Source organism: Budorcas taxicolor, chromosome 4 (genome assembly GCF_023091745.1).
Source record: "Budorcas taxicolor isolate Tak-1 chromosome 4, Takin1.1, whole genome shotgun sequence".
NCBI lineage: Eukaryota > Metazoa > Chordata > Mammalia > Artiodactyla > Bovidae > Budorcas > Budorcas taxicolor.
Window position 1 is genome coordinate 83,900,992 of NC_068913.1, and position 25,428 is coordinate 83,926,419.

The 25,428-nt window shown below is 38.7% G+C and overlaps 1 protein-coding gene across 1 annotated transcript in view; it reads left to right on the plus strand.

Moving 5' to 3' along the window:
- The window catches only part of VPS41 (VPS41 subunit of HOPS complex), a 204,790-nt gene that overhangs the window by 34,699 nt on the left and 144,663 nt on the right, over window positions 1-25,428 (plus strand). Inside the window, exons 3-4 of the mRNA XM_052638403.1 lie at window positions 8,911-9,018; window positions 17,390-17,467. Coding sequence (XP_052494363.1) covers window positions 8,911-9,018; window positions 17,390-17,467 — 186 coding nt within the window. The remainder of the gene's footprint in view (window positions 1-8,910; window positions 9,019-17,389; window positions 17,468-25,428) is intronic.

Here is a 25,428-nt window from a genome sequence, read left to right on the forward strand (position 1 = left end):
GTTTATCTGTTTCTGTTTCTTTATGGAAATTTTTGAAAAGCTGTCAGAGGCTTGTGTGGGAGTAGCTAGCCAGGTGCTTCTTTGCACTTGGGATAAGGAAAGATACTTGAGAGGTATTTAATCTCCTTGCCAACAAAAATAATCTCAAAATCTGTGGCACTTTTTAATGTAACAGTAAACCTGTAAGTTATAAATCAGTGTTAAGTTTTTCATGAAAATTGAATTTGCGGGACCTCTGTGGCTGCTGCTCCTATTTGCTGCTGTCTCCCTCTCTTTGGTACCTCCCCCTGCTACCCCCTCCCCCAGCTGTGTCTGTAAATATTTTACATAATATTGTACATAATAGAGGTGATCTCTCCTTGTCCCTGCTATGCTACGATTTGGATTTTCTTGTGTGGAAATCTAAATGAGAATGTCTCTGAAAAGCTTCTCACTAAACTCTGTCTGCTGTTACGATGTACCTGTGTTTTCACTGGTCTTTGTTAGGTACCCACAGTTTTGTTAGGTGAATTTCAGAACAACAAATAGGCCTAAACCCTGCTTCTAAGGATCTTGTGATCACCAAGGGATATTGGGAAGAAAGAAAAAGAGGGTTATGTTGGATTTAGTGGCGGAAATTGTCCACCTGAATGGCATATCTTGGAGATTGGTCAGGTTATTCCATATGGCTGGAAGGAAATGAAAAGCTTATTTGCTTTTCTCGTTCCCCACCCCCCCCACTCTCTATATTCTTATCGCTTTCCCAATATAAAATAAATGATGGGAGTTGATCCTGTTTATGGTATGTGGCTTAGGGCATGGAAACCTTCACCTTATTTTTTTTTCCTCCTTGAATTGAACATGAAATTCTGATACTACAGGGCAAAGGAGAGACCAGGGTTTATGAAGACTGCATATCTTGTGAATCTTAAGTAGACCTCTTCAATTATTAGAGGCTCAACTTTTTCTCACTTCTGTAGGCAAAGTGTTGACAGGGGAAGGAGAGTGGTTTTGAGAGAGAAGTTCGGTAGATGTAAAGATTTGAAAAGAATGTTGAATAATGGCTTGAAAATGTATAAAATATGGTAATTCTATAATAAATGAAATAATTATTTATTTTAGAAAATTTAGAAAATATTGGTAGTAGCCATGGTAATTTTTTTTTTTTTTTTTTTTAAACTTTCTGGCTGCCTCATGCAGTATGCTGGATCTTAGTTCCCCAACCAGAGATTGAACTCACACTCCTTGCATTGAACGTGCAGAGTCTTAACTACTGGACCACCAGGGAAGTCCCCTCACAGTAGTGATTTTTAATTGCTACCTTCTATAATGGTCACAGCAACCCTGCGATGGAAGTCCTGTTATCACTCCCAGTCTATATGTGAAGAGGAGGATGACCGTGATGTTTGTTTTTCTCATTTACCTCCCACATGTGCATATGCATTTCTTTAGTAACATTTGGATTGTGCAAAGCAGGTTTTTATGACCTACTTATTCACTTAGTAAGACGCTTTGAGAACCTTCCCCTTTGTTATCAAATCGTCTTTGAAAACAGATTTTAAGGTCACTGTAATATTTAATCTTGTGAAATTTGTTTAACCCGGGGTCTCTTGACCTTGGCACTGTTGGCATTTGGGGAGGGAAAATTTTTTGTTTTGGAAGATTGTCTCATCCACTGTAGAATGTTTAGCTTTGTCCCTGCCCTCTACCCACTAGATATCAATAGCATCTTCTCCGCCAACTCAGTTGTGACAACAAAAATGTCCCCAGACATTGCAAAGTTAGTGAACCGAGGGAACAACATTACCTCCAGTTGAGAACCACTTATTTAACCATATGTATTTTAAGCCTTTAAATATAGTATATGCCTATGAGAAGGCTCATTGAAATTTTCTATCTATATGAAAAAGTAGACCTACATTATCTAGAATACATTTATGAGCTCCTAATTTTAGCTATGTGTTTTTGATTAATGTTTTCAGTAATAGCAGCATTGCTTGAAAGTAAAAAACTTTAACAGCATTATTTGCATTCATATAAGAGTGTAATTGCTTGTCTGTCACCAGTCTGATGGAAAGGCATCGTGGGAGCTTTGACCACAGTTGTTTTATTGTAGATGAATTCCATTATCTCCGTGTCACTTTCTTAAAAAGTTTGGTCATTGAGGCAGCTATAATACCTTGTGTTATAAATGGAAACTAGAAGTTACTCTCTTGGCTTGTTTATGTAGTTTTCTTGATATGTTTTGACATTTTAGAAGGATATATGAAACCAGCTTTCCTACCAGACAGTCATCTTTTTGTGTAGATAAAATCATCCTTTTGTAATAGCACTATAACCTATAATAGTTAACAGCTGCACTTGCCCTTTTAAGGAGGTGGCATTCATTTGGGAAGGGCACAAATACAAAATCAACAGAAGTCCTTATTTCTTGATAAATTTTGAATATTACAGTTATTCTTTTTTGTACAGTTTTTCTCATCATAAATCTCTTTTTGTGGACACGTTTAAGACTGATATGACATAGGTGGAGATGTCCTTTATTGGTGACATTACAGTTTCAAATAAATGTATATGCATGATAATATATATATTTCTTGACTCTCTATATTAATGTTGATAATAAAGTTGATACAACTCCTGTTGTAGTGCAGAGTTATATTCCTTAAAAATTTGTTAGTTGTATTTTTTGAGACCTCAAATTATGTGGTTTGATTGACTTACAGTATAATTTCAATTATGGTGATTATAATTCTCGAGAAAATGTTCTAGAGGAGGAAAGCCTTTATACCTTCAGACTAATGGCTGACGATTGATTTGATTTTATTAACACTTGGTTTTTTCCTGTGGAAGTTCAAGTTGCTCTTTTTTTTAGACAATGAGAATTTTGTTTCGTTTTTGAGGATGTTAGTGTTCCCTGTTTTGTCTAGCTTTATATTTGTTACAAGGAATTTGTCTCTGGTCAGATGTAGTCGATGACAAGAGATCAACGCACCCATTCATCTTATTAAAAATCCTAGAGGTTCAGCTTTCTCATTGGTGAGCCTAGCTGAGATGAAGGCATCTCCACAGAATGAGATTGTAAATTGTCTAGGAGCACTCCACTGGTGATATTTGTCACTGGCTTAACTTGGATTTTGTAAACATCTCATCTCACCCTTCTTGTATATCTACTATTGTTTTGTGGGAAAAGAAAAAGAAAAAAAAAAAAAAAGACAAAACTGTATTTTAACAAAGAACTGATAACCAGAAATAAAATTTTGAGTTCTAGATTCATAAAAACCATAGAAAATATAATGATCTTTCTGTCAACCGCTGAATTCATATGACACATTTTTTTTTTAAAGTAAAATTCAGCTCTTCATTTAGACTGTCACATTGTACATAAAATATACTGCTGTGAAAGATGTGGTTAGAGTTAAAACAGGATGAAAAATTGGTTATAAAAGCCAAACAGTTTTCTCTTGTACAGAAAATTTAAGTTATCAGATGAAAAGTACGATATTCTTGTTGGTTACATAATTCTAAGTTAGGTGATGGGATTTTCTGTATGTACATTGACCCTGTGGTGTTAGTAACAAACTGTTAAATAGTTTTTGAGGCAGAAATCTGTAATTACCTTAGTCTGTTGTCCCAAAAGCGACTTTTTGACTTTCAGTTCAAACCTCAGTAAAAATGACCATGATAAGAAATTTATTTTCAGATGTTTTAGAATCCTACAAGATGATCTAAAGGACTTGTCTTTAATTAAAAGTGTTATCCACTTAGTGAAAGTCCATGTTATTTGAGGAATTGATTCTTTTTAAAGAAAAGCTTCAGATTTTCTTGTATGAGTAAATGTCACTCTGTTCATATCTTCGCTTAACTGCAAGTCAGGACTTGTACTGTGCCTCTAGGTTGTCATAGAAACGCAGTTAACTGTCATCTCAACTCAGACTGTTGATGGTTTTATTTGTAGGCTTGCAAGATTATTAAAATTTAACAAAAATTATTGATTTGCTTTTTATTAACACTGGATTGTTTTCTGTGGAAGTTCAAATTGCATGAAAGTCTTTTTTTTTGTTTAATTTTTTTTTTTACAGTGAAACTCTGTATTAAATCTACCTGATTTTTAAAATGTTTTTTATTTAAAATGTGATAAAAAGTCTGCAGCAGTAGAATAACCTCTGTGAATTGTATTTTTGAATCACTTTCCATTTTCTTTGTTTACAGCAAGCAGGAAACACCTTAAAAAATTCACCTTTAGCCCGCTTTTAACTTAACGTAAAAGATACCTGTCAGAAAAGCGTGAAATGCTACATCAAGTGCCTAATACTGGAGTTTTCATTTTATTTATGGTTTTTGAAGCCTAGCACGAATGCTTCAGTGAGCTGTGCTGTGAAAGTATTTATTTTTGTATACTTATGTGAGAGAAATTATTTAGTTTCCACTTATGAATAAGACAGGCAAACCTTATTTACAGTAACTTTATCTAATGGTCCGTGGTTGAGTGCTTTTATGCAAAATAGTCCAGAGGCTAGAATTAACTTTTCACATTGGATGCACATTTGATGTCCAGTCTTGAACAACATGTGGCATCTTATTATAAAGACTAACATTCAGGATTCAATTTGTATTTAACACATTTACTTCAGAATGCACACATCATGCCTTGGCTACATTTAGTATTAACTTTGTAATGATTTCTCTTTCTCGCTTGTATTAGATATTTAAGTAGAAGTGTTTATTCGTTGCTTTTTGTAATTTTCCTATTTCTAGATTTTTTTAAGACTGAGTTAATTAGCTATTTGATATTTTAACAACAGATCCTTTTTGGACATGCAACAACTCGTTGGGTTGAGGCGATTATTGTTCGTACATTTTTAAAGAAAGGTAGGGCTTTTAAGGAACCATGCACATACTACTTCCTTCTGTGGCTATTAGTTCTTGGAGTTATTCTTAAAAAGTTAGTAGGTAGACCATCTCTGGTTTTACCACCCTTTTACTAAATAAACAACTAGTAGCTTGTGTATACTGGAGAAGAAAATTTAAGACAGTTCATCAGTAGACATGGAGTATTGATTTTTTTATTAAACTAGGTTTATTGCTCTTAAAATTTCATTACTCCTCTTGTAGCTAGTCTGCATGATGCCCCCCGGTGATTCTCACCTCTTATTATTCCTGCCTGCATGTCCTCCCCTCCCACTGAATCATGGCTGGTCTGTGTGATCAACATACAGGAATACTATGGAAGCGACAGCATGTGGCCTCTGAAGCTAGGTCGTTTATAACCTTAGGGTTTCCACCGTGCATTCTCTTGTACCACTCACTCTGGGGGAAGTCTCATTTGCCATATCCTAAGGACATTGATGCAGCCCTTTGGAGAAGTCCAGAAGAACAGCGACTGAAGCCTCTTGTCAACACCCAGCGCCGACTTGCCACCCATTTGAGTGAGCCATCTGGGAAATCATTACTCTAACCCCAGTCAAGTCTTCAGATGCCCAACTCACACCTTGCCTGCAACTCCAGAAGAGATCTTGAATCTCAGGCAGCCAGTGAAGCCACTTGTGTATTGTTTACCCACCAGAACTCCATTAAATAGCACATATTTATTGTTGTTTTAGGGCTTCCCAAGTGGTTAGGGGTAAAGAATCTACCTGCCAGTGCAGGAGACAGGTTTGATCCCTGGGTCAGGAAGATCCCCTGAAGAAGGAAATTGTAACCCACTCTAGTATTCTTGCCTAGGAAAGCCCATGGACAGAGGAGCCTGGCAGACCTATAGTCTGTGGGGTCACAAAAGAGTCAGACCGTGACTTAGTGACTAAACAACAGCAGTATTGTTGTAAAGTCAGTAAATGTTGGAATAATATCCATCTATCTATAACTAATGTACCTGCTAAATAAATACATTTTACACGTTTCCTGTTGATCACAGTTTATAGTTTTTTGCAGGCATAAAAACCTTGGAGGTGTCTATTGTGATTTGTAGTGTAATTTTCATAGGAGTTTGGGGTAGTATACTAAAAGAGGCGTTGATGTTAGAGCATTCATAACTGAATTTGAATTTTAGCTTTGCTTTCTATCCACTGTGTATCTTAATGACATTACCTAAAATTTCTGATCATCAGTTTTTACTGAAATATCTGTAAAACTGGGATAATGATATTTAACTCACCATAATCTTTTTTTTTTTTTTAAGTCAGGATGAAATGAGATATCTAGTGTTAAGTCTTTAGCATAATGGTTGATATATCTCTCATCCTTTCAGTTTATCCAGAAATGAGCTCCTTTCCATGTGAAGTAGGTCTTTGCCCCAGGGATAAAGATTTCTGTAGGCATCTGAGTTCATGGTCTCTGTGTGATTGTTGATCAGTATTATAATCTTTAAGAAGTCCAGTACTTAACAGTCTACAAGTCATTTTTCTTTTATGTAATTTTTTTACTGTGATGTGCCTAGGTGTGATTTTCTTCATACTTATGTTGCTTCAGTTTGCAAAGTTTCTTGATCTTGTGGGTTGATGTCTTATGAGTTTCGGAAAATGCTCAAGTTGTTACCTCTGTAAGTATTCTTCCTATCCCTCCTCCCTCCCATTTTTCTATTTTCCTTATCCTTATGGGACTATATTGAAAAATGTTAAACCCTTTTCACCGTGTCCCACATATCGCACATAATTTTTCTGTATTTTCCGTCCATTTTCCTTCCCTGAGCTTCCCTTTGGATATCTTTTGACCTGTTTTCCATTTTACTAATCCTGTCTTATGCTTTGCTAATCTTCTGTTGAACTATAATATTGAGTTCTTAATTTCAGTTATATTTTTCAGTTCTAAAATTATCATTTGACTTTTTTTTTTACAGATTGATGTTTTGTATTGAAATCTTTTTATCTATTTCATTCATCTTTTTAAAAAACATACTTTATAATAATTAACATAATTATATTAAGGTCTTTTTCTGCTAAATCCAGTATCTGGGTCATCCATGGGTCTGTGTTTTCATTTTGTTTAACACCCTTTTTTTCTCCTTGATGTTTAGTTATTTGGTCCTGTCTTGTGGCACACCTGGTAGTTTTTTTAAATTGAATTCTTAGTACTTAGAATTGAATTCTTAGTAAGTGAAGAATTGTAGAAGCCCAATAGTATTCTTTCTCTAAGGAGCCACCCTTTCCCTTACTGGACAGATAGGTTGGGGGTTATGTACCTTACTCCAGGGAACGAATTGAGGCAAAGCTAGACAGAAGTTTTGGGAAGCTCTTTGTGTTTGTGTCCTGGGGACCAGGAGTCCTAAATGAGAGGCTTTGGTGTTCACCAGGACCTCATCTAATTTTCTTCCTAACATGTCAAGGCAGCGAGTTTGCATTTTTGAGGCAAGCTTTTTTGTCTCCTATCTTATGTAGTTTTGGAAATTAGAAGTTGTCTTTTGGGGAAAAGTGGCTGTGTAACAAACTCCCTTCTTTGCCTCTCTCTTCCACCCATCAAGCCTCCAGTCCCCACAAGTACCAGAAAGTGAAAGTGTTGGTTACTCAGTCTTATCAGACTCTTTACAACCCCATGGACTGCAGCCCGCCAGGCTCTTCTATTCATGGAATTCTGAAGGCAAGAATATTGGAGTGGGATCTTCCTGACCCAGGGCTTGAACCTAGGTCTCCTGCATTGCAGGCAGATTCTTTTACTATCTGAGCCACCAAGAAAGCCCAGAAGGTTTGCTGTTTTCCACGCTTCCAAGTGTGGCCATCTTTCCAGGCAGAGAGTCTCAGCCTCCAGTTGATAAATGCCTCCAGGAAGAAAATGACTGTAGAATGCCAGCTGGCCTCTCCGTGGTTTCTCCACCACCTTGGAATCACACTTCTAGTTCAGACTGCCTCAGCAGCCCTTTAATTGATGTCTTAGACTGATTTTGCTCTATATTTCACTAAACATTCCTAGGTATTCTGGGTGGGACCATTGATGTACCTCCAACTACCCAAATGTTAGCTGGAAGATGAGGACCACAGTTATTTTTGAAGGAGATGATGAGTAAACTGTTTTTGTGGACTACTCTTTTGGCCAGTTTTATTCTACCACAGTTGTCACTATATGCACATTTCCTTCTCATTGTATATTGATGCAGTAAAATAAATATTTTTCTGAATCACTGTCATAAGTTTTATAACTAATCTTGATTTATTAATTCCTGGCCTTTATAGACAATCTAGATTCTGAACTTTGTAACTCTGAAGATTAAGGATGTCTTATGACGCTATATCAACAGTGAAATTGAACATCTAAAGTTAGTAATAACATGTATAAAAGATTCAGAGCATTTTAATGCATAAGTAGGTTTATTCAGATGAGAGTCAACAGTGCATATTCTAACATCAACTAAGTAATAATATCCATTCATGGTTTCTCAGTTATTTAAAATTAATATTAAAATATTTTCACCTGAAGAGTAAGTATATACTTTGCTTTATATAAAATTTCTGATTTTCTTTCATTTTAATTTTTATAATTTTTCTAAATAAAATGGGATATTCTCAAATCTGACAAAAATGCTTGCAGTTCTGAAATACAGAATTCGTCTTTTGGAAATTTATTGTATTCCTGTCTCATTGCTGTGTTTTATGTACATGAGGGTACATTGACAAGTATTTTGCCTATGCACCTTTTATTGGCTTTTGTCCGAATAGTGGAACAGACAGTTTTGTATTTTCTCGATATGCTGAAGTTGATTACTGTCAACAGAAGGTATATGTAGTCCTCTTTCAAGCTTTCAGATTTATTCTGCCATTGAAGTTGTAGCATTTGATAGGCCAGTTGGAAAAATGAAACATGGGAATCTTAACCTTTAGCTGTAGTTGTGGTTGTTGACAGTCATTGAGGGAACCACCTCTGGTTCCACCTTACAACGTGTGTTTTGAGTCTTTGACTCTTTCAGATATGTCCTTGAGGCTGTCACCTCTGTTTTCCATGCAGGAAGAAGAGAGTGAAGAGGAGCCAAAACTGAAGTACGAAAGGCTCTCCAATGGGGTAACTGAAATCCTTCAGAAGGATGCTGCTAGCTGCATGACGGTCCATGACAAGGTAAGGTGACCTGTAGAGGATGCTTCTGTAACTCGTTTCTGTCGTATGTTTGCTGATATTTTGAGGTCTGGTGCTTTGGGTGGTGGTTTTTCACAGTAATTGTGTCTCCCTGCCACTCTTCCTCTCTTCTTTCTCACCAGTGAAAAACTGAAACAACAACCAGAGATATTATATCAATGTATTTGTACACACACACTCCACCCATGGCCACAGTGTATCAAATAGAAGAGGATGATGGTTGTGAAAGGTCTGTAGCAAGTGATTCTCAGAAACTCTGGCACTTAATTCCTCAGATCTTACATAGTGGAGTAGAAAAATGTTAAGATGAGAAATATTCTGGAGCTCATTGCTTTTGTAAGAGTAGAAGAGATTACATTGGAGGCCTTAGGAATCAATAGAAAGGCCCCAAATGATTTTTTATGTATTATATGAATGAATAAATATATTCCACATCTCAGTCTTCATTATAGAAAAGCCCCCCACCAACTTTTTGAGTCCAGACTAAGTACTATACAGGACCCTTATCCCATTATAGACCAAAACAGTTCAGGACATAATTGGAATATTAGAAGCAAGGCATTCTGATCATTGCTCCCTTTTCCCCATGAGCCGTATGAGTGAGCCTTGGTACCTCCACTGAAGGCAGGCACCTGGCTCTGATCCACCTCCTGGCTTTATCCCCTTGTTACCAGCAGTATTGCCTCATCTATCTCCTTGCCTCTACCCAGTTCCCCTTTATTACAGATTTCATTCCGTTGTAAATAGATTTCCTGCTTTCAGCATGCCAACAGGACCTGTGTTTTCTTTTAGCATGCCAACAGGACCTGTGTTTTCAAGAAAAACCTGTCTTGTTTTTCCAGAACCCTCTCCTTCAGCCCTGTTTCATCTCTCTACCCTTAAGGCCACATTCTGGAGGCTTTATGTCCATCCCTGGAACTTGAAGATATTTTGGGCAATACTCTTAATCTTTTTATCCTTCAAGCTTCTGTGTTCATCTTCCCACTAACCCTGTTTTGTGACTTGATGGAGCCCTGATCTCTAATCCATTCTTCTTCTTTTCTGTCTCTGTCAAGTGGTCAGCCATTCTAACTTAAGTTTACCAGCAGATTCAATTCTCTGCTCTCAAGGACGCACCCCTGTCACCCGCCTCAGCCCCACTGCCCCAGCTAAGCTCTCAGCTTAAAGTCAGTGCTTTAACAGCAAGGCCACCTGCCATGTGCTGGTACACCTTGCGTGTGAGGTGTACATGTCACTTAAAGGGCTGATATTTATTTGTTCCTCATCAGCTCCTTCATCCCCAGTCCGCCTTCTCGGCCACCATCCCTTCACTCTCAGATGATGATGTCATTTCTGTTTCTTTAAGAGAATGAAAGCTATCCAGCATGATCAGCCTCAGTTTCTGACTGTTTGCCCAGCTCATCCTTCCCCTACTGCTTATGGTCCTTTTTGGCCACATCTGTCATTCACTTCATTTCATCCCTTCTCTCCTAGCGATCCATGCTGTATCATGGAACAGACGTTAACTCCAGCCCCACGTACCCACTGATCTACTTTCTGATTCTGTAAATGAGCCCATTTTTGATAGTTCATGCTTTTGTTGTTGTACAGTTACTGAGTCGTGTATGACTTTTTGTGCCCCCATGGACTGTAGCACGCCAGGCTCCTCTGTCCTTCACTGTCTCCCAGAGTTTGCTCAAATTCACGTCTATGGAGTCAGTGATGCTCTCTAACCATCTCATCCTCTGCCACCCCCTTCTCCTTTTGTCTTCAGCCTTTCCCAGCATCAGGATCTTTTTCCAGTGAGTCTGCTCTTCACATCAGATGGCCAAAGGATTGGAACTTCAGGTTCAGCATCTCAGTCCTTCCAGTGAAGGACTTTCAGAGAGTATTCACTATACAGTGAAGAATATTCAGGGTTGATTTCCTTTAGAATTGACTGGCTTGATTTCCTTGTTGTCCAAAGGACTCTCAAGAGTCTTCTTCAGCACCACAGTTCAAAAGCATCAATTCTTGGGAGCTGGTAGCTCAGTCAGTAAAGAATCCACCTGCACTGCAGGAGATCTGAGTTCGATCCCTGCTCGAGAAGATCCTGTGGAGAAGGAATTGGCAACCCACTCCAGTATTCTTGCCTGGAAAATTCCATGGACAAAGGAGCCTGGTGGGCTGCAGCCCATGGATTTGCAAGAGTTGGACACAAATTAGTGATTAAGCCACGTCCTTCTTTATGGTCTGGCTCTCACATCCATACATGACTACTGGCAAAACCATAACTTTGATTATACAGACCTTTTTCATCAAAGTGATGTCTTTGCTTTTTAATATGCTGTCTAGGTTTGTCATAACTTTCCTTCAAAAGAGCAAGTGTCTTTTAATTTCATGGCTGCAGTCACCATCTGCAGTTATTTTGGGGCCTAGGAAAGTAAAATATCTCACCACTTCCACTTTTTCCCCTTCTGTTTGCCATGAAGTGATGGGATTGGATGCTGTGATCTTAGATTTTTGAATGTTGAGTTTTAAGCCTGCTTTTCAGTCTGTTCTTTTCACCCTCATCAAGAGGCTCCTTAGTTCCTCTTCACTTTCTGTCATTAGAATGGTATCATAGGCATATCTGAGGTGATTGATATTTCTCCCAGCAATCTTGATTGCAGTTTGTGATTCATTCAGCCTGGCATTTCGCACGGTGTACCCTGCATATGAGTTAAATAAGCAGGGTGACAATATAGAACCTTGACGTACTCCTTTCTGAGTTTTGAACCAGTCCATTGTTCCATGTCCGATTCTAACTGTTGCTTCTTGACCCACATACAGGTTTCTTAAGCAAGTGTGATGGTCTGTATTCCCATCTCTTGAACAGTTTTCCACAGTTTGTTGTGATCCACACAAAGGCTGGGGGCCTCATCTTCCATTGCCAATCTTTTTGCTTTTTCACGCTGTTCATGGGGTTCTTGGGGCAAGAACACTGGGGTGGGTTGTGATTTCCTCCTCCAGTGGACCACGCTCTGTCAGAACTCTTCCCTATGACCCATCCATCTTCTGTGGCCCTGCACAGTATGGTTCATAGCTTCATTAAGTTACACAAGTCCCTTCACCATGATAAGGCTGTGATCCATGAACTGGGGATCAGTTCAGTTGAGTTCAGTTGCTCTGTCGTGTCTGATTCTTTGCGACCTCATGGACTGCAGCACACCAGGCTTCCTTGTCCATCACCAACTCCCGGAGCTTGGTCAGACTCCTTCATCGAGTCAGTGACACTATCCAACCATCTCATCCTCTGTCATCCCCTTCTCCTTCTGCCTTCAGTCTTGCCGAGCATCAGGGTCTTTTCCAGTGAGTCCGCTCTTCACGTCAGGTGGCCAAAGTATTGGAGCTTCAGCTTCAACATCAGTCCTTCCAGTGAACATTCAGGACTGAGTTCCTTTAGGATGGACTGGTTGGATCTCCTTGCAGTCCAAGGGACTCTCAAGAGTCTTCTCCAACACCACAGTTCAAAAGCATCAATTCTTTGGCGCTCAGCTTTCTTTATAGTCCAGCTCTCCCATGGCTGGACTGGAAAAACCATAGCTTTGACTAGATGGACCTTGTTGGCAAATAACGTCTCTGCTTTTTAATATGCTGTCTAGGTTTGTTGTAACTTTTCTTCCAAGAAACAAGCGTCTTTTAATTTCATGGCTGCAGTCACCGTCTGCAGTGATTTTGGAGCCCTCAAAATAAAGTCTGTCACTGTTTCCACTCCCAAGATTTGGCCCATTGGTCACTTGTTTTCTAAATATTTACTTTTCTTGATTTAATTTCTTTATTTCTGTGGTTACTTCCACCCTGACGCTCTCTAGATTAGCGTGCTTGTTTATTTAAGCGCCACTTATACAGCTCTACCTTCGGTTCTATTTTTACGTGTAACTCACCATGGCCAGAGGGAACTCATTTTTTTTTTTTTCTCTTCCTTCCTTTGCATTTGTTCTTTTGTTTCTCTGCCCCATTTGGTGGCAGCACCTAAGGCAAAACTGACTCTCCCTTTCCACCCAGTCATTCCCTAAGTCCTATTGGTTTTCTCACCAGCCCTGCCCTTGCTGAGGTCTTCCACTTCTCCTCCCTATACTCGTGTATCTCTTATTTATTATTATAATTTTATTTGCTTTTAACTCTTGCCACCTAGTTGCCAGAATGCTCTGTGGAAAATATCAGTTCTGCAACTCAGGTCTGATTTTCCTCATCTGCTAAAGTCTGAGCTCCTTCATGTGGTATTTTTGGCCCTCTGAGACCTTGCCTGCTTGTGTAATTGGCCTGGTGTCTGAACACTTTTCTGCCACAAGTGTAGTGTCTGGCAGCAACCACAGGCTCTTCTTACAACATCTCTTCTGCCTGAATTCTAGTCTGAAGTCACCTGCTTGAATCCACACCCATCCTGAGCCAAGGAGCTTTTAGTTCAGGCATTTGTCATTTCTCCCCTGAACTAATGAAAGTGCCATGAACCAATCTATTTTCCTTCAGATTTGATTTCATCCTAATCCATTTATAATATTTCCTACTGAAATCATCTTCCAGGAATTCAGGTCTGATTGTCTACTTCTCCATCCTGGAATTCTGTATTGGCTTCTTGATGTCTTCATGATTTGGACACGCCTGCCTACTCCTCCCCCCCCCCCCCCCCCCCCCCCCCCCCCGCCCTCCAACCAACTTTGCTACCTTTCATCCTTCCATAATTATTCAGAAGCCTTCTATTAACCAACCTTGTCAGTCTCATTACCTGCCTCCTCCCCTGGATGCTTCTAAAACTACTTGTAATTTTTTGACTTGGTCTTGCTTTTTCTGTGACCACATGCCTTTGTGCAAATTGTATCCTTACTGCCTCAAATGGTCTTTACCACAGGCCTTCCCTCTCTGCCTTGGTGTCTGCTGTCTAGCTTCTCCTTCAGAGTTGACCCTTGAACAACATGGGTTTAGACTGGTTCAGGTCCTCTTATACACAGATATTATTTTCCAAATAGTAAATACTGAAGTACTACACAGTCCCTGGTTGGTTGAATCTGAAATTGCGGAACCCCTGATCTGAGGGAGCCATGGGTCTGCGGGACCAACTGTAAGTTACATGCAGATTCTCAACTGCAGGGAGGGTTGGTGCCCCGACACCTGCTCCCCTCTACCACTGTCTAAAGACCAGCTATACTGTTGAAAAAAATCTGTGTATACGTGGATCCTCCCTGTTCAAACCTGTGTTGTTCAAGAGTCAGTTGTACTTGCATTTTAAGGATACTCTTTAAATTTAATTTAAATTAATCAATTTTTTATGTCTATTACTGTACCTTCATCCTTTTAAGTCATACTTGCTTATTGTCTAAGCATATTGTAGGTGTTTTGTATATCTGTGCTGAATAAACCACAAAATGGATGAAAAGGAGAACAAAGTTCCTCTCCAGAGATTGTTTCATTAACACCATACTTAATCCAACTTGCCAAGGAGCCTGATAGTGGGAACTGTAATCAGACTAAGTTTGAGAATATGCACCCAATTTTTTTTTAATATGGACCATTCTTTAAAGTGTTTATTGAATTTGTTACAGTATTGCTTCTGTTTTACGTTTCGGTTTTTTGACCCCTAGGCATGTGGGATCTTAACTCCCTTGACCATGGATCAAACCCACACTTCCAGCATTGAGAGGTTCAGTCTTAACTACTGGACCACTAGGGAAGTCCTGAGTACATGCACTCTTGATCTGAGGCCCATGTCTCTATTTACTAGGTTTCTGATCCAGCTGAGGGTAGTTGAGCTCTTAATTCCTATTCTAGCTCTGCTGTTCATTGACTATCTCTGGGGAAGTCATATCAACTCCCAGAACTTACTTCCTCATGTGTAATTGAAGGGACTCCCTGCTCTAATGCTTTGAATACCGTGAAGCACTAGGTGAAACATAGACATTATTATACAGCTGACTACATTTGAAACGTGCTGCTTCTTGTTTCTTTTGTAGTGTCCAAAAGACTGCTTATTACTTCTTCTACTTGTTTACTTAACAAAAAGTCTAATTATTCAAAGTGAAAGCAGTTACGTCAGCTGATGCTTCAGAAGGATTGGATGCCCAAGTGATAGTTTATGAGTCAGGTTTCTGTGTTTAAATCTGAAAGGAGCTAATTAAGTTTATTCTTTGCCCATGCTGGATTTTAAATTCTCTTAGGTTAAAAGGTAAAAAAAAAAAAAATCAGTAGTTACAAAAGTGCAAAGCTTTTCAAGTCTGGAAGGAGGATCATATTTAAAAGATTTATATTGTTTGTGATTTGTGGCCAATCATGCATTTTTTAACCTGTGTTTCAAATAGTCAAAATCACTAGCACATGAAAGTATGACTCATTAATAGCTTTTAATGTTTAAATTTTTAAAGAACTATACAATTACCATATCAAATTTGATTGTTTTAAGAGCCCATAGTTATTTCTTTCTAAAAGAAAGCAACAATAGTTTGTCTAATCCAAAGGATGAAATGTTTTTCTAAGCAAAAAGTAGCTTGTCATAAAAACTGGTCCAATTTTTCCCCCAGAGATCTGCTAAAGCAATTATAGTTTTAGGTTGAAACTGTACCATTGAAATAATTATTTTATATTTCCTATCTTAAACATTAAATGAAAGAAATTAATGATTTTGAAAAATAAGAAGGGGGAAAGAATTCCTATTTGGATAAAGTACTCTGCATGGAACCTTTAAAATTTTGATAAAATATAATTGGAAGTTCAAGAATGGCCTTCAAAGAGGCATCAGAGAGTGAGCCACTATTAAAATATTTTAAGGATCCAAGCCCCTTAGTTTTTAGCAAACTGTCAACAATTTATGAGGAGAGTCAGCACCATCAAGCACTTGGATGCAGTGTGCTTTAAAACCCATTCTTGGACCACAGATGCCTCAGAATGAAGTATCGTTTGTTCGTGGCTAGTATTATGTGGTGTTTTTCTCTTCAGATATTGTTGGAGTGTCGCTACAGAGAAAAAAATCGCAGTCCTCTGAGTCCTCTATTTCTGATTAGAATGTTCTTTTGCTTGGGAGGAAACAGCCACGTTTGGTTTAAATATTCAGGCTCCTCTCCCCGCAGAGTTGCCTCTTTCCCCTTCTCTTTCCAGGGCCCGGCATCCTGTTTTCACGAGGCCCGCTGTCTGCCCTGGATGAGTAATCGGCCTGGCACCTGGTGCATTCAGGCAGGCCTGTGCAGCGGAATCGTCACACCTAGTTATGTCTGCACACCTGATGTTTTATTAACCAGTATTGATTTTTTACCCGGGGGACTTTTTTTTTTTCTTTCTGAAAAAAGGCAACCTTGCAGGAGTGAAAGGCATTGCAGGGGCTGAATTTCTAATGAACCCCTTCTTTTCCTTTTTGTGACTCTTTAATGTGGCTTCATATTTTAAGCACCTGATCTGAAATTTCATTTTCAGCAATTCCATTTCAAGAAATCCTTTTAAATCTTGACTTTCTGTAAGGTTATTTTTTCAAGATGGTGCTGCTTGACTGAAATGCTCAGTAGTGCCTGTAAATCTGAGCATTTCGTTCTAGGTTGTGATGAGGCAGGCTCACATGCAATGAAATAGAGAATTTGGAACTCTTTGAGGACTGCTTAGAGAAATAAAAGGCAAGAGAAACCTCATGTCTTATTTCAGGTAGTTCCTAAAGTTTCTTCTCGTTTCTTTAGGGTTAGTTCAAAGAATTAAGTAGCCATGGGATTTATGAACTAGTGTTTTTGTGTCATACTATGAATATGTAGCTGAGCAGTTATTTGTGTGACAGAAAAGGATTTTTTTCTTTTTTGCATTCAAAAATGAATATTGGCAATATCATTTACTTTTAGTGAGGTGTTCTAATGATGATAGTATAAATACATCAGAGTTTTTGCATATCTCAATGTGGCATGGATTTTCCTTTCTACAAAAGAATACTTTGTTGTGTGTGTGCATGTCTGTGTGTGTGTGTTTGTTGAACTTCAATGATAGCACAGATTTACACATTTGCCATAAATGAAGGGGAGTTTCTTAATCATTCTCTTTAGACGCTGAGTTCAACCATAGGTTGATCGTGCTTTCGCAAATACCTTTTAATTTGCTGCCTCAGTCCATCAGCCATTGTGTACAGACTGCATGCACACCATTAGTTGTCAGCAGATGGGGGTCCTCATGAGTCATTCTGACAGCTAGCTTGCACAATCACAATAAAGTAGGCCCTGTTCTGCGATTTCCTTGAAGCTGGAAATAAGCCTTCTCGAAGGAATGTGTATCTTCCACGGCATTGCAGATCACTTACACATTAAGTGTCTTGACTTTGCAGATGGTTTAATTGCTAATTGTATGGATGGTCCATTAAGAAACTGACCCCTCTACCCCTCTATTCTTCTTACAGTTCTTGGCACTGGGCACACATTATGGCAAGGTTTATTTACTTGATGTCCAGGGGAACATCACTCAGAAGTTTGATGTAGTAAGTATCCAGTATAAAATAATGTGTGAACTGAATTTCATGCTAAAATTTGTGCTTTGGAATATTTGTTTTAGACATTTGTTTTAAGAGCAGAAGGAAAGGGTCATTATCAGTTAAATCAAGAGTGCTAAGAGCTCTACTCTGAACTTTATAGCCCATGCTAAAAATTGTAAAGGTGAACTTACAAAGAGAGAGGTCTATTTATAGGTATACACATACACACATTATGTATTTTCATTGGTATCTTCTATATAAAATCCTTTAAAAAATGTATTTTTTATGAATCTGTTTAATTGCAGATCTTTAGGTAATTGTAGCCATCTATTTGGCTTTAAGTGGAGCGTTTAAAATACCCCTATGTGTCTTCATTTTAAATTGTAACAATGTGGGATGTCTAGGTGGATATTAAAAGAAAAAGTATTACTTTTAATGGTGATTCATGGTGCTGATTTACATAGCTGGGGGGGGGGGGGGTGAGGAGGGGATGGGGGCGTTGTGGAATCCTTGAAGTGTGAAGCCCCTCATTTGATGACTAATGTCAGTTGTAAGAACATGCACCATCATCTTCTCCAGATGCCGAATGTAATTGAAAATTGATTGATCACCTTGATGGTTCAGTTTATCTCTTCTAAATATATAAAGCTAATATTTTATGTGAATGTTTTGAGGGTTGAACTCTTAGGGAATTATATTGATTGAAAGAGAAGAGCCAGGCTTTTTATTTCTTTAACTGTGATTTGGAATCACCGAGGATGAAAGCAGTGTTGAATTTGAAGCTTCATTTTGGTGTTTAAGATGGGCCTTGAGGTATCAAGTGTCCAAGGCTGTGAGAATATGAACCTTTGGGATTAAAAAGGTGATCATTTTAGGGAACACATATTCCTTTTGTGAAGAAAGACTCAGCACTTGTTGAAAGATTCATCATGAGGAATTGGTGTAATTTACAAAGGAGACCACAGTTTCTACAGCTGACACATTGTATATGAAAGGTTTCAGGGTGCTTTGTTTTGCTTTAAGGAAAGAGAACCACAAATAATGAAGGAATCCTTGGAATTTTTGGAATAGTCCAGGGAGAGAAATATGCACTCTAATCACTGATCCCATCAGGTAAATGGTGTGTTCTTGTTTTGTTTCAGTGTCTCTTTGAGACAAGAGAAATATACCTTTATTTTTTGTTTGGCCACACCACACAGCATTTGGGATCTTAGTTCCCCGACCAGGTATCGAACCTGTGCTCCCTGCATTGAAAGTGCAGGGTCTTAACCTTTGGACCACCAGAGAAGTCCAAGGGGGACATCCTGTTGACCTTTTCCCTTCTCCCTACTTGACTCTGGATGCCCATTTTGATGATTTAACAAGCATTTGGTCTTTCCATTGTTGTTGTTCAGTCGCCCACATATACCTATGTGGTATAGGACCTAGCCTCTTTGCGACCACATGGACTGCAGCGTGTCAGGCCTCTCTGTCCCTCACCATCTCCTGAAGTTTGCCCACATTCATATCCATTGCATCAGTGATGCCATCCAGCCACCTCATCCTCTGATGCCCTCTGTTCTTTCTGCCCTCAATCTTTCCCAGCATCAGGGAATTTTCCAGTGAGTCAGCTGTTCACATCAGATGACCAGAATACTGGAGTTTCAGCTTCAGCATCAGTTATTCCAGTGAGTATTCAGGATTGATTTCCCTTCAGATTGATGTCCTTGCTGTCCAAGGGACTCTCAGGAGTCTTCTCCAGCACCACAGTTCGAAGGCATCAATTCTTTGGTGCTTTGCCTTCTTCATGGTCCAGCTCTCAAAATCATATGTGACCACTGGGAACACCATAGCCTTTAGTATATAGACCTTTGTCAGCAGAGTAATGTCTCTGCTTTCAACACACTGTCTAGGTTTGTCATAGCTTTCCTGCCAAGAATCATACGTCTTCTGATTTCATGGCTACAGTCACCATCTGCAGTGATTTTAAAGCCCAAGAAGAGGAAATCTGTCTCTACTTCCACGATTTCCCCTTCTGTTTGCCATGCAGTAATGGGGCCAGGTGCCATGATCTTAGGTTTTTTTAACATTAAGTCTTAAGCCAGCTCTTTCATTCTCCTCCTTCACCTTCATCAAGAGGCTCTTTAGTTTCTCTTCACTTCTGCCGTTAGAGTGGTACCATCTGCATATCTGAGGTTGTTGATGTTTCTCCCGCTTATTTTGATCCCAGCTTGTAACTCATCCAGCCTGGCGTTTCTCACGATGTGCTCAGCATACATGTTAAACAAACTGGGTGACAGCAGATAGCCCTGTGGTACTCCTTTCTCAATCTTAAACCAATCAGTTGTTCCATACAGAGTTCTAACTGTTGCTTCTTGACCCACATACAGGTTTCTCATCCATTAAAACATGAGGTGGTGCTGGGCAGAGCTCTCTTCACTTTGAAGAAAAAGCTTGCTTGGGTGCTGTCTTAAAATTCCAGCTCCAGTTTAATGATTCTGTTAACACTCTGCTTCTAAGTAAGTCTTTTTAATATTGTATAGAAACTACTTGACTCCTAAGGTTCACAAGACAGACACTGCTGGTTTCATGGCCAAAAGAGAGACCAGGAGAGATGCTGTAGGAGTTTATTCATGTCCCCTTCCTTCCTTTCGTGTAGGCCTCATGTCTGCTCCCTATAAGCCTTCAGCTTTATCTTCTCTGATGTTAGTTTTATGTCAGGTATATTCTACATCCTTTTCCAGGTAATTCCTGGTTCTCTGTATTCAGTCCTGCCCATATGACATCTTTGAAATTTAAGTTCTTTGTAGCTTGCACTTATTTTTTGGTAGGAGAGGAAGATGGTTTGGTGCTCTTTTTGTTTGTTTACCTGACACCAGAATTTAATAGTCTGCTGTAGAGAAGTTTTTCATGAAGCTATGAGTCTGCATGAACCATTACCATATTAGGTATATGACTTTGAGGTGACAAATTTCAGAATGTCATATTTTGAAAGGAGCCTTAATCTTCACCTTCTCATCTCAGATGAGTTTTCTGCTTTGTTATTTTATTTTCCCATTTCTGATGATGTGTTTGCTTGCGGCGGGCGGGGCTCTGTATCAGTGCTCTTGATAAAGCATTCAATTCTAAAAACACCATTATGGCTTTAATTTGTAAATTTTCTCTGAAATGATTGCCATATTCAATCAAGAACTGTTTTCTTCATTTGAAATGCAGCAAGAGTGAAGCAAGTATTAAAAAAATTAGTGAATTACTTCTAGGTGAAACTAATTTAAACAAATTAAAATTAGATAAAATAATACCTGACAGTTGCATAACACGTTTTTTATTTTCTCAAGAACTGTCTCTTTAACCCATTCATTGTATTTATAGTTTTTGATTGAAGTAATGAAGCTGTATTCACAATTCTCATTTATTGATAGGCTTTTGTTTGGCAGAGGATGGGGACATAAGAGTATCTTTATTTTTAAAAGATTTCCCAAATGATTCTGCTATTTGTATTGGAATAGAGTCATTGCATTAGGTGCTGTATAACTTTACTTTAAATGCATATGATATAAAAGAAGAAATAACTAAACAAATCATTCTGCATGTTGAAAGTGATTTGCTTTCCCATTAATATTTCAGGAGAAATACTGATTAGCAAATGGCTTACTAATGACTTAGCAATTCCACTCCTAAGTACACATTCAAGAAAACTGAATCCAGTGCCTGTGTCCCCCCAAATATATATGTGTAGAAGAATGTTAGTAGGTTAATTTGTAATAACTCCAAACTAGAAACAACCCAAATGTTCGTCCATAGTAGAATGGATAAACCAATGATGGTATATTCTCAGTGATTAAAAAGAAGAAACTGTTGCAACATGCAGCAACATGAATGAATTTTACTGTCTTATTGTTCAACCAAAGAAGCCAGACAAATGTGTACATGTTGCATAATTCCATATATGCTGATCAAGAGAAGGCAAAAATCACACTATGGTGATAGAAGTCAGATTATGATTTGACCTGGGAGAGAGCACAGGTGGAATCTTCTGAAGTATTAATAATTGTCTCTATCTTGGTGGTTTCCCGGGTGTATACATGTGTAAAAATCACTGAACCACATGTGTGAGATTTGTGTACTTTATTCTTTGTGAGTTATGCCTCAGTAACATGCACACATGCACATCCCTCCACGTGTGTATGTCTGTAACCTTGCTGCTGCTGCTGCTGCTAAGTCGCTTCAGTCACGTCTGACCCTGCGACCCCATAGACAACAGCCCACCAGGCTCCCCCGTCCCTGAGATTCTCCAGGCAAGAACACTGGAGTGGGTTGCCATTTTCTTCTCCAATGTATGAAAGTGAAAAGTGAAAGTGAAGTTGCTCAGTCATGTCCGACTTAGCGACCCCATGGACTGCAGCCTACCAGGCTCCTCCGTCCATGGGATTTTCCAGGCAAGAGTAGAGCAGTGAGCAAATTATCCTTTGCCTGTTGAAGCAACCTTTTCCTCTACTTGTTCCTAAATACCAGCACATTTTCCAAGTTGGTATCTTGTTCAGAGACCTTTATATAAATGAATCACTTTCTTACACTGTATATTCTTCTATCATTACATGAAAAGGTTGATAGAGAGGAGCCTGTGCTACCCACCCATTTATGACTCTTCTTTGTTGATCAAAAGTGAAAACCCCAGGGTGATGGTTTATTTTGCATGTTGATGTTGAGATTTCAATACATCTGAAAGGATACTCATTAAAATGCTTTAGCCACACATGTGTTTTTTAAAGATTTTTATCCCTAGGTATAACTTTATATTAATTCAGATTGAATTGATAAAGTTCACTTTTACTTAACTCACAGAATAAAAATTAAAATAGGCCTAGCTTCTCAGGTAAAGGGCTCAAGTTGCTTAGAAAATTGCCTGCTTGAATATGGATCAGATCATATTCTCCTCAGTAAAGGTTGTCTTAATTGCTTACACAGTGTATGACATATGACTTCAAAATCCTTAGAGAATCTCAAATTCCTTTTAAGTTCCCACATGGTGTCCATACCCATATGATGTCATTAATCATAGTAGTTACTTTCTCTTTAATAGCCTTCTTAACTATATTAACTTGTTGTTCTTGTTGTTCAGTCTCTCGGTCATATCTAATTGTTTGCGACCCCATGGACTGCTGCACGCCAGGCTTTCCTGCCAGAGCTTGCTCAAACTCATGTCCATCGAGTCGGTGATGCCATCCAACCATCTCGTCCTCTGTTGTCCCCTTTTCTCCTGCCTTCAATCTTTCCCAGCATTAGTGTCTTTTCTAATGAGTCAACTCTTTGTGTCAGCTGGTCACAGTATTGGAGCTTCATTTTCAGCATCAGTCTTACCAGTGAATGTTAAGGGTTGATTTCCTTTATGATTGACTGGTTTGATCTCCTTGCTGTCCAAGGGACTCTCGAGAGTCTTCTCCAACACCACATTTCAATTAGGAATACTATGAAACAGTGAGCAAATTATTAATTAGGAATACTTACTTTGAAGCAATGAGCAAATTATTTTTGGAGCCTTATTTCATGCATTTTAGATCTTTATTCTTCTAAGTGTGCCAGATGGAGAATAAAGAACTCCACTGACCAAGCAAATCTCTGCTCTTTAGGTGAAGGCTCTTTTCTTTTTTAAAAAATAGAAAATGCAGAGGTTTGGCTCTCATGGTGCCATGGTAGGAGACGTTAGTTAAGTACCTCTAAAGTGGATGGTTACGAAAAGAAAGGGATCGGAAAGCAAAGTAAAATTGAACAGCCTTACTGGGAAGTTTATAAATACAAAGTTTATCTCTTGAAGAAGTGGGCTCAGAGTACTCCTTGAACTCCATGTAGTAGAGTCTATTGGTATTTCTTTTCCTGTTTTTTGTTGTTGTTTTAAATTTTTTTTGAAATGGAGTTGATTTACAATGTTGTTTTTCAGGTGTACAGCAAAGAAACTCAATTAAACACACACTTACATATATATGTATATATATTTCTTTTTTACATTCTTTCCCATTATAGGTTGTTACAAGATATTGAGTATAGTTTCCAGAGCTATATAGCTATATAGTAGGTCCTTTTTTGTTATCTATTATATATATATATATATACACACACACACACACACACACACATATAGTAGTGTGTATATTTAAATCCCAAACTCCTAATTTAGCACTCCTTGCCCCTTTGGTAACTGTTTCTTTTCTGTCTGTGAGTCTATTTCTCTTTCTTACATAAGGTAAGTTCATTTGTGTCATTTTTTTTTTTTTTAGATTCCTGCATACAAGTGGTATATGATTTGTCTTCCTCTGGTTTACATTACTTAGTATGATCTATAGATCTAGGTATGTTGCTGCAAATGGCATTGTTCTATTCCTTACTGCTAATATTGGTACTTTCTTTTGATCACATGAAATTAAAAACCTAGATTTCTGTGAAAACTAGCTCACAGTGCAGTAACTTAACACCTCGCTAAGAGGTCTGAGCATTCAAGACCTTGTCATATGGCCAAAACCTGTGTTTCTAGCATCAGTTTTAGTGTCTTTCCTCCCTAGTCACTGTGATCTACTCGCTGTCTTCTGGGTATTGACTTGGATATGCTCGTTCTAACCGTTTAATCACATATTCCAAGGAAGTCCTTCTTCCATTAAGTCCCATTCTTTCTGTGATGTGCGTGTCCTGAAGTGTCCTCTCCTTCAAACCCCTGAATTATCTCTGTTTTCATTTGTAGTGTTAATACCGCATCGTGGCAGTTCCAGCTTCGTGTTCACACTCAGGCTTGGAGGGCGGGGCCATATCTCCTGCAGTACCTCTCCCCTCTCTCTCCCTCTCGCTTGTCTCTGGGGATTTTTGCTACCCAGTAGACATACTGGCTGATGATATTGTCTTGAAACATACCCATGAAACTGGTCCTTTTTCTGTCATTACTTAGCCTCCCAGGAGGGCCTCTGAGTTAGATCTCCACTCTAATGTGTATTATTCAACCCTCACCTTCCCATTGGATTTGTAATTAGAAATTTTTATATTGCTCTCAGAATGTTTTCACTCCTACTTATGGAAAGTAAGCCTGTCATTCAGTGATACTTGGCAAGTTTTTAAGATATACTCAGACTTTTCCTAGTTGCTATGGGAATTCATACAGTCAATAAAGTGTAGAAGCTGAGCAGTCTTTGGAGATCATTCTAGATATAAAAGGTGCCAAGTCAGACGCTGGAGGGGAACTGGACTCGAGCTGCTTTGTTGCTCTGTTCAGTGCCCACGTACTCTTCTGTTCTTCTCTTCTGATTCATTCTAGGCCTTCCTCACATACCTAAGACATTTTCCTCCCCTGAGGTTTAAAATGATGTTTTTTTGTGACTGCTCCTGCCTGGGAGTGAGTGACCATGGTCTCATTTTTCTCTGAGGGCTTTGGGACTCAGTCATCTTTGGATTGCATTTCTGGCCTTTGGCTGCTCTCTTTGGTGTAGAGGAATTCATCTATACTATAAGTCAGCTTCTGTTTCCCTTTTTTTGGGTATTGGTATATAAATGTTGTTTGTAGGCTCACCCATCTTTATTTTTACATTTCAGCAAAAGAAATGATTATCTTCTTTCTTCTTGCTTTCTTGGCCAACATAATCCTGAAATTTGAGTATTCCTTTAATCTTACCTTCTTAGATTGCATGTTTAATATTCAAAAACATGTCTTTTATTTTTTCCATGGTTTAGGCATCTCCTTCTCTTCTGGAATATCCAGTACTTTTGTCAATATTTATTTGTATCTGTGTTGAGGTCATTCCATCCAGAAAATGTGTTTCCTGAGGCAGTTTCTCTAATTTCTCTTTGCATCCTTCGTGCTTAGCATAAAAGCTGGTGATTGTGAGAAATTGATGAAACCTGGCTGCACCAGTAGTTCTGTGTCTGTAAAGTCCCATGTATCTGGACCTTATTCCAGATGATCAAGGTTTTATACCTTCCTGTTCCTGTTCTCCATCAAGATCATTATG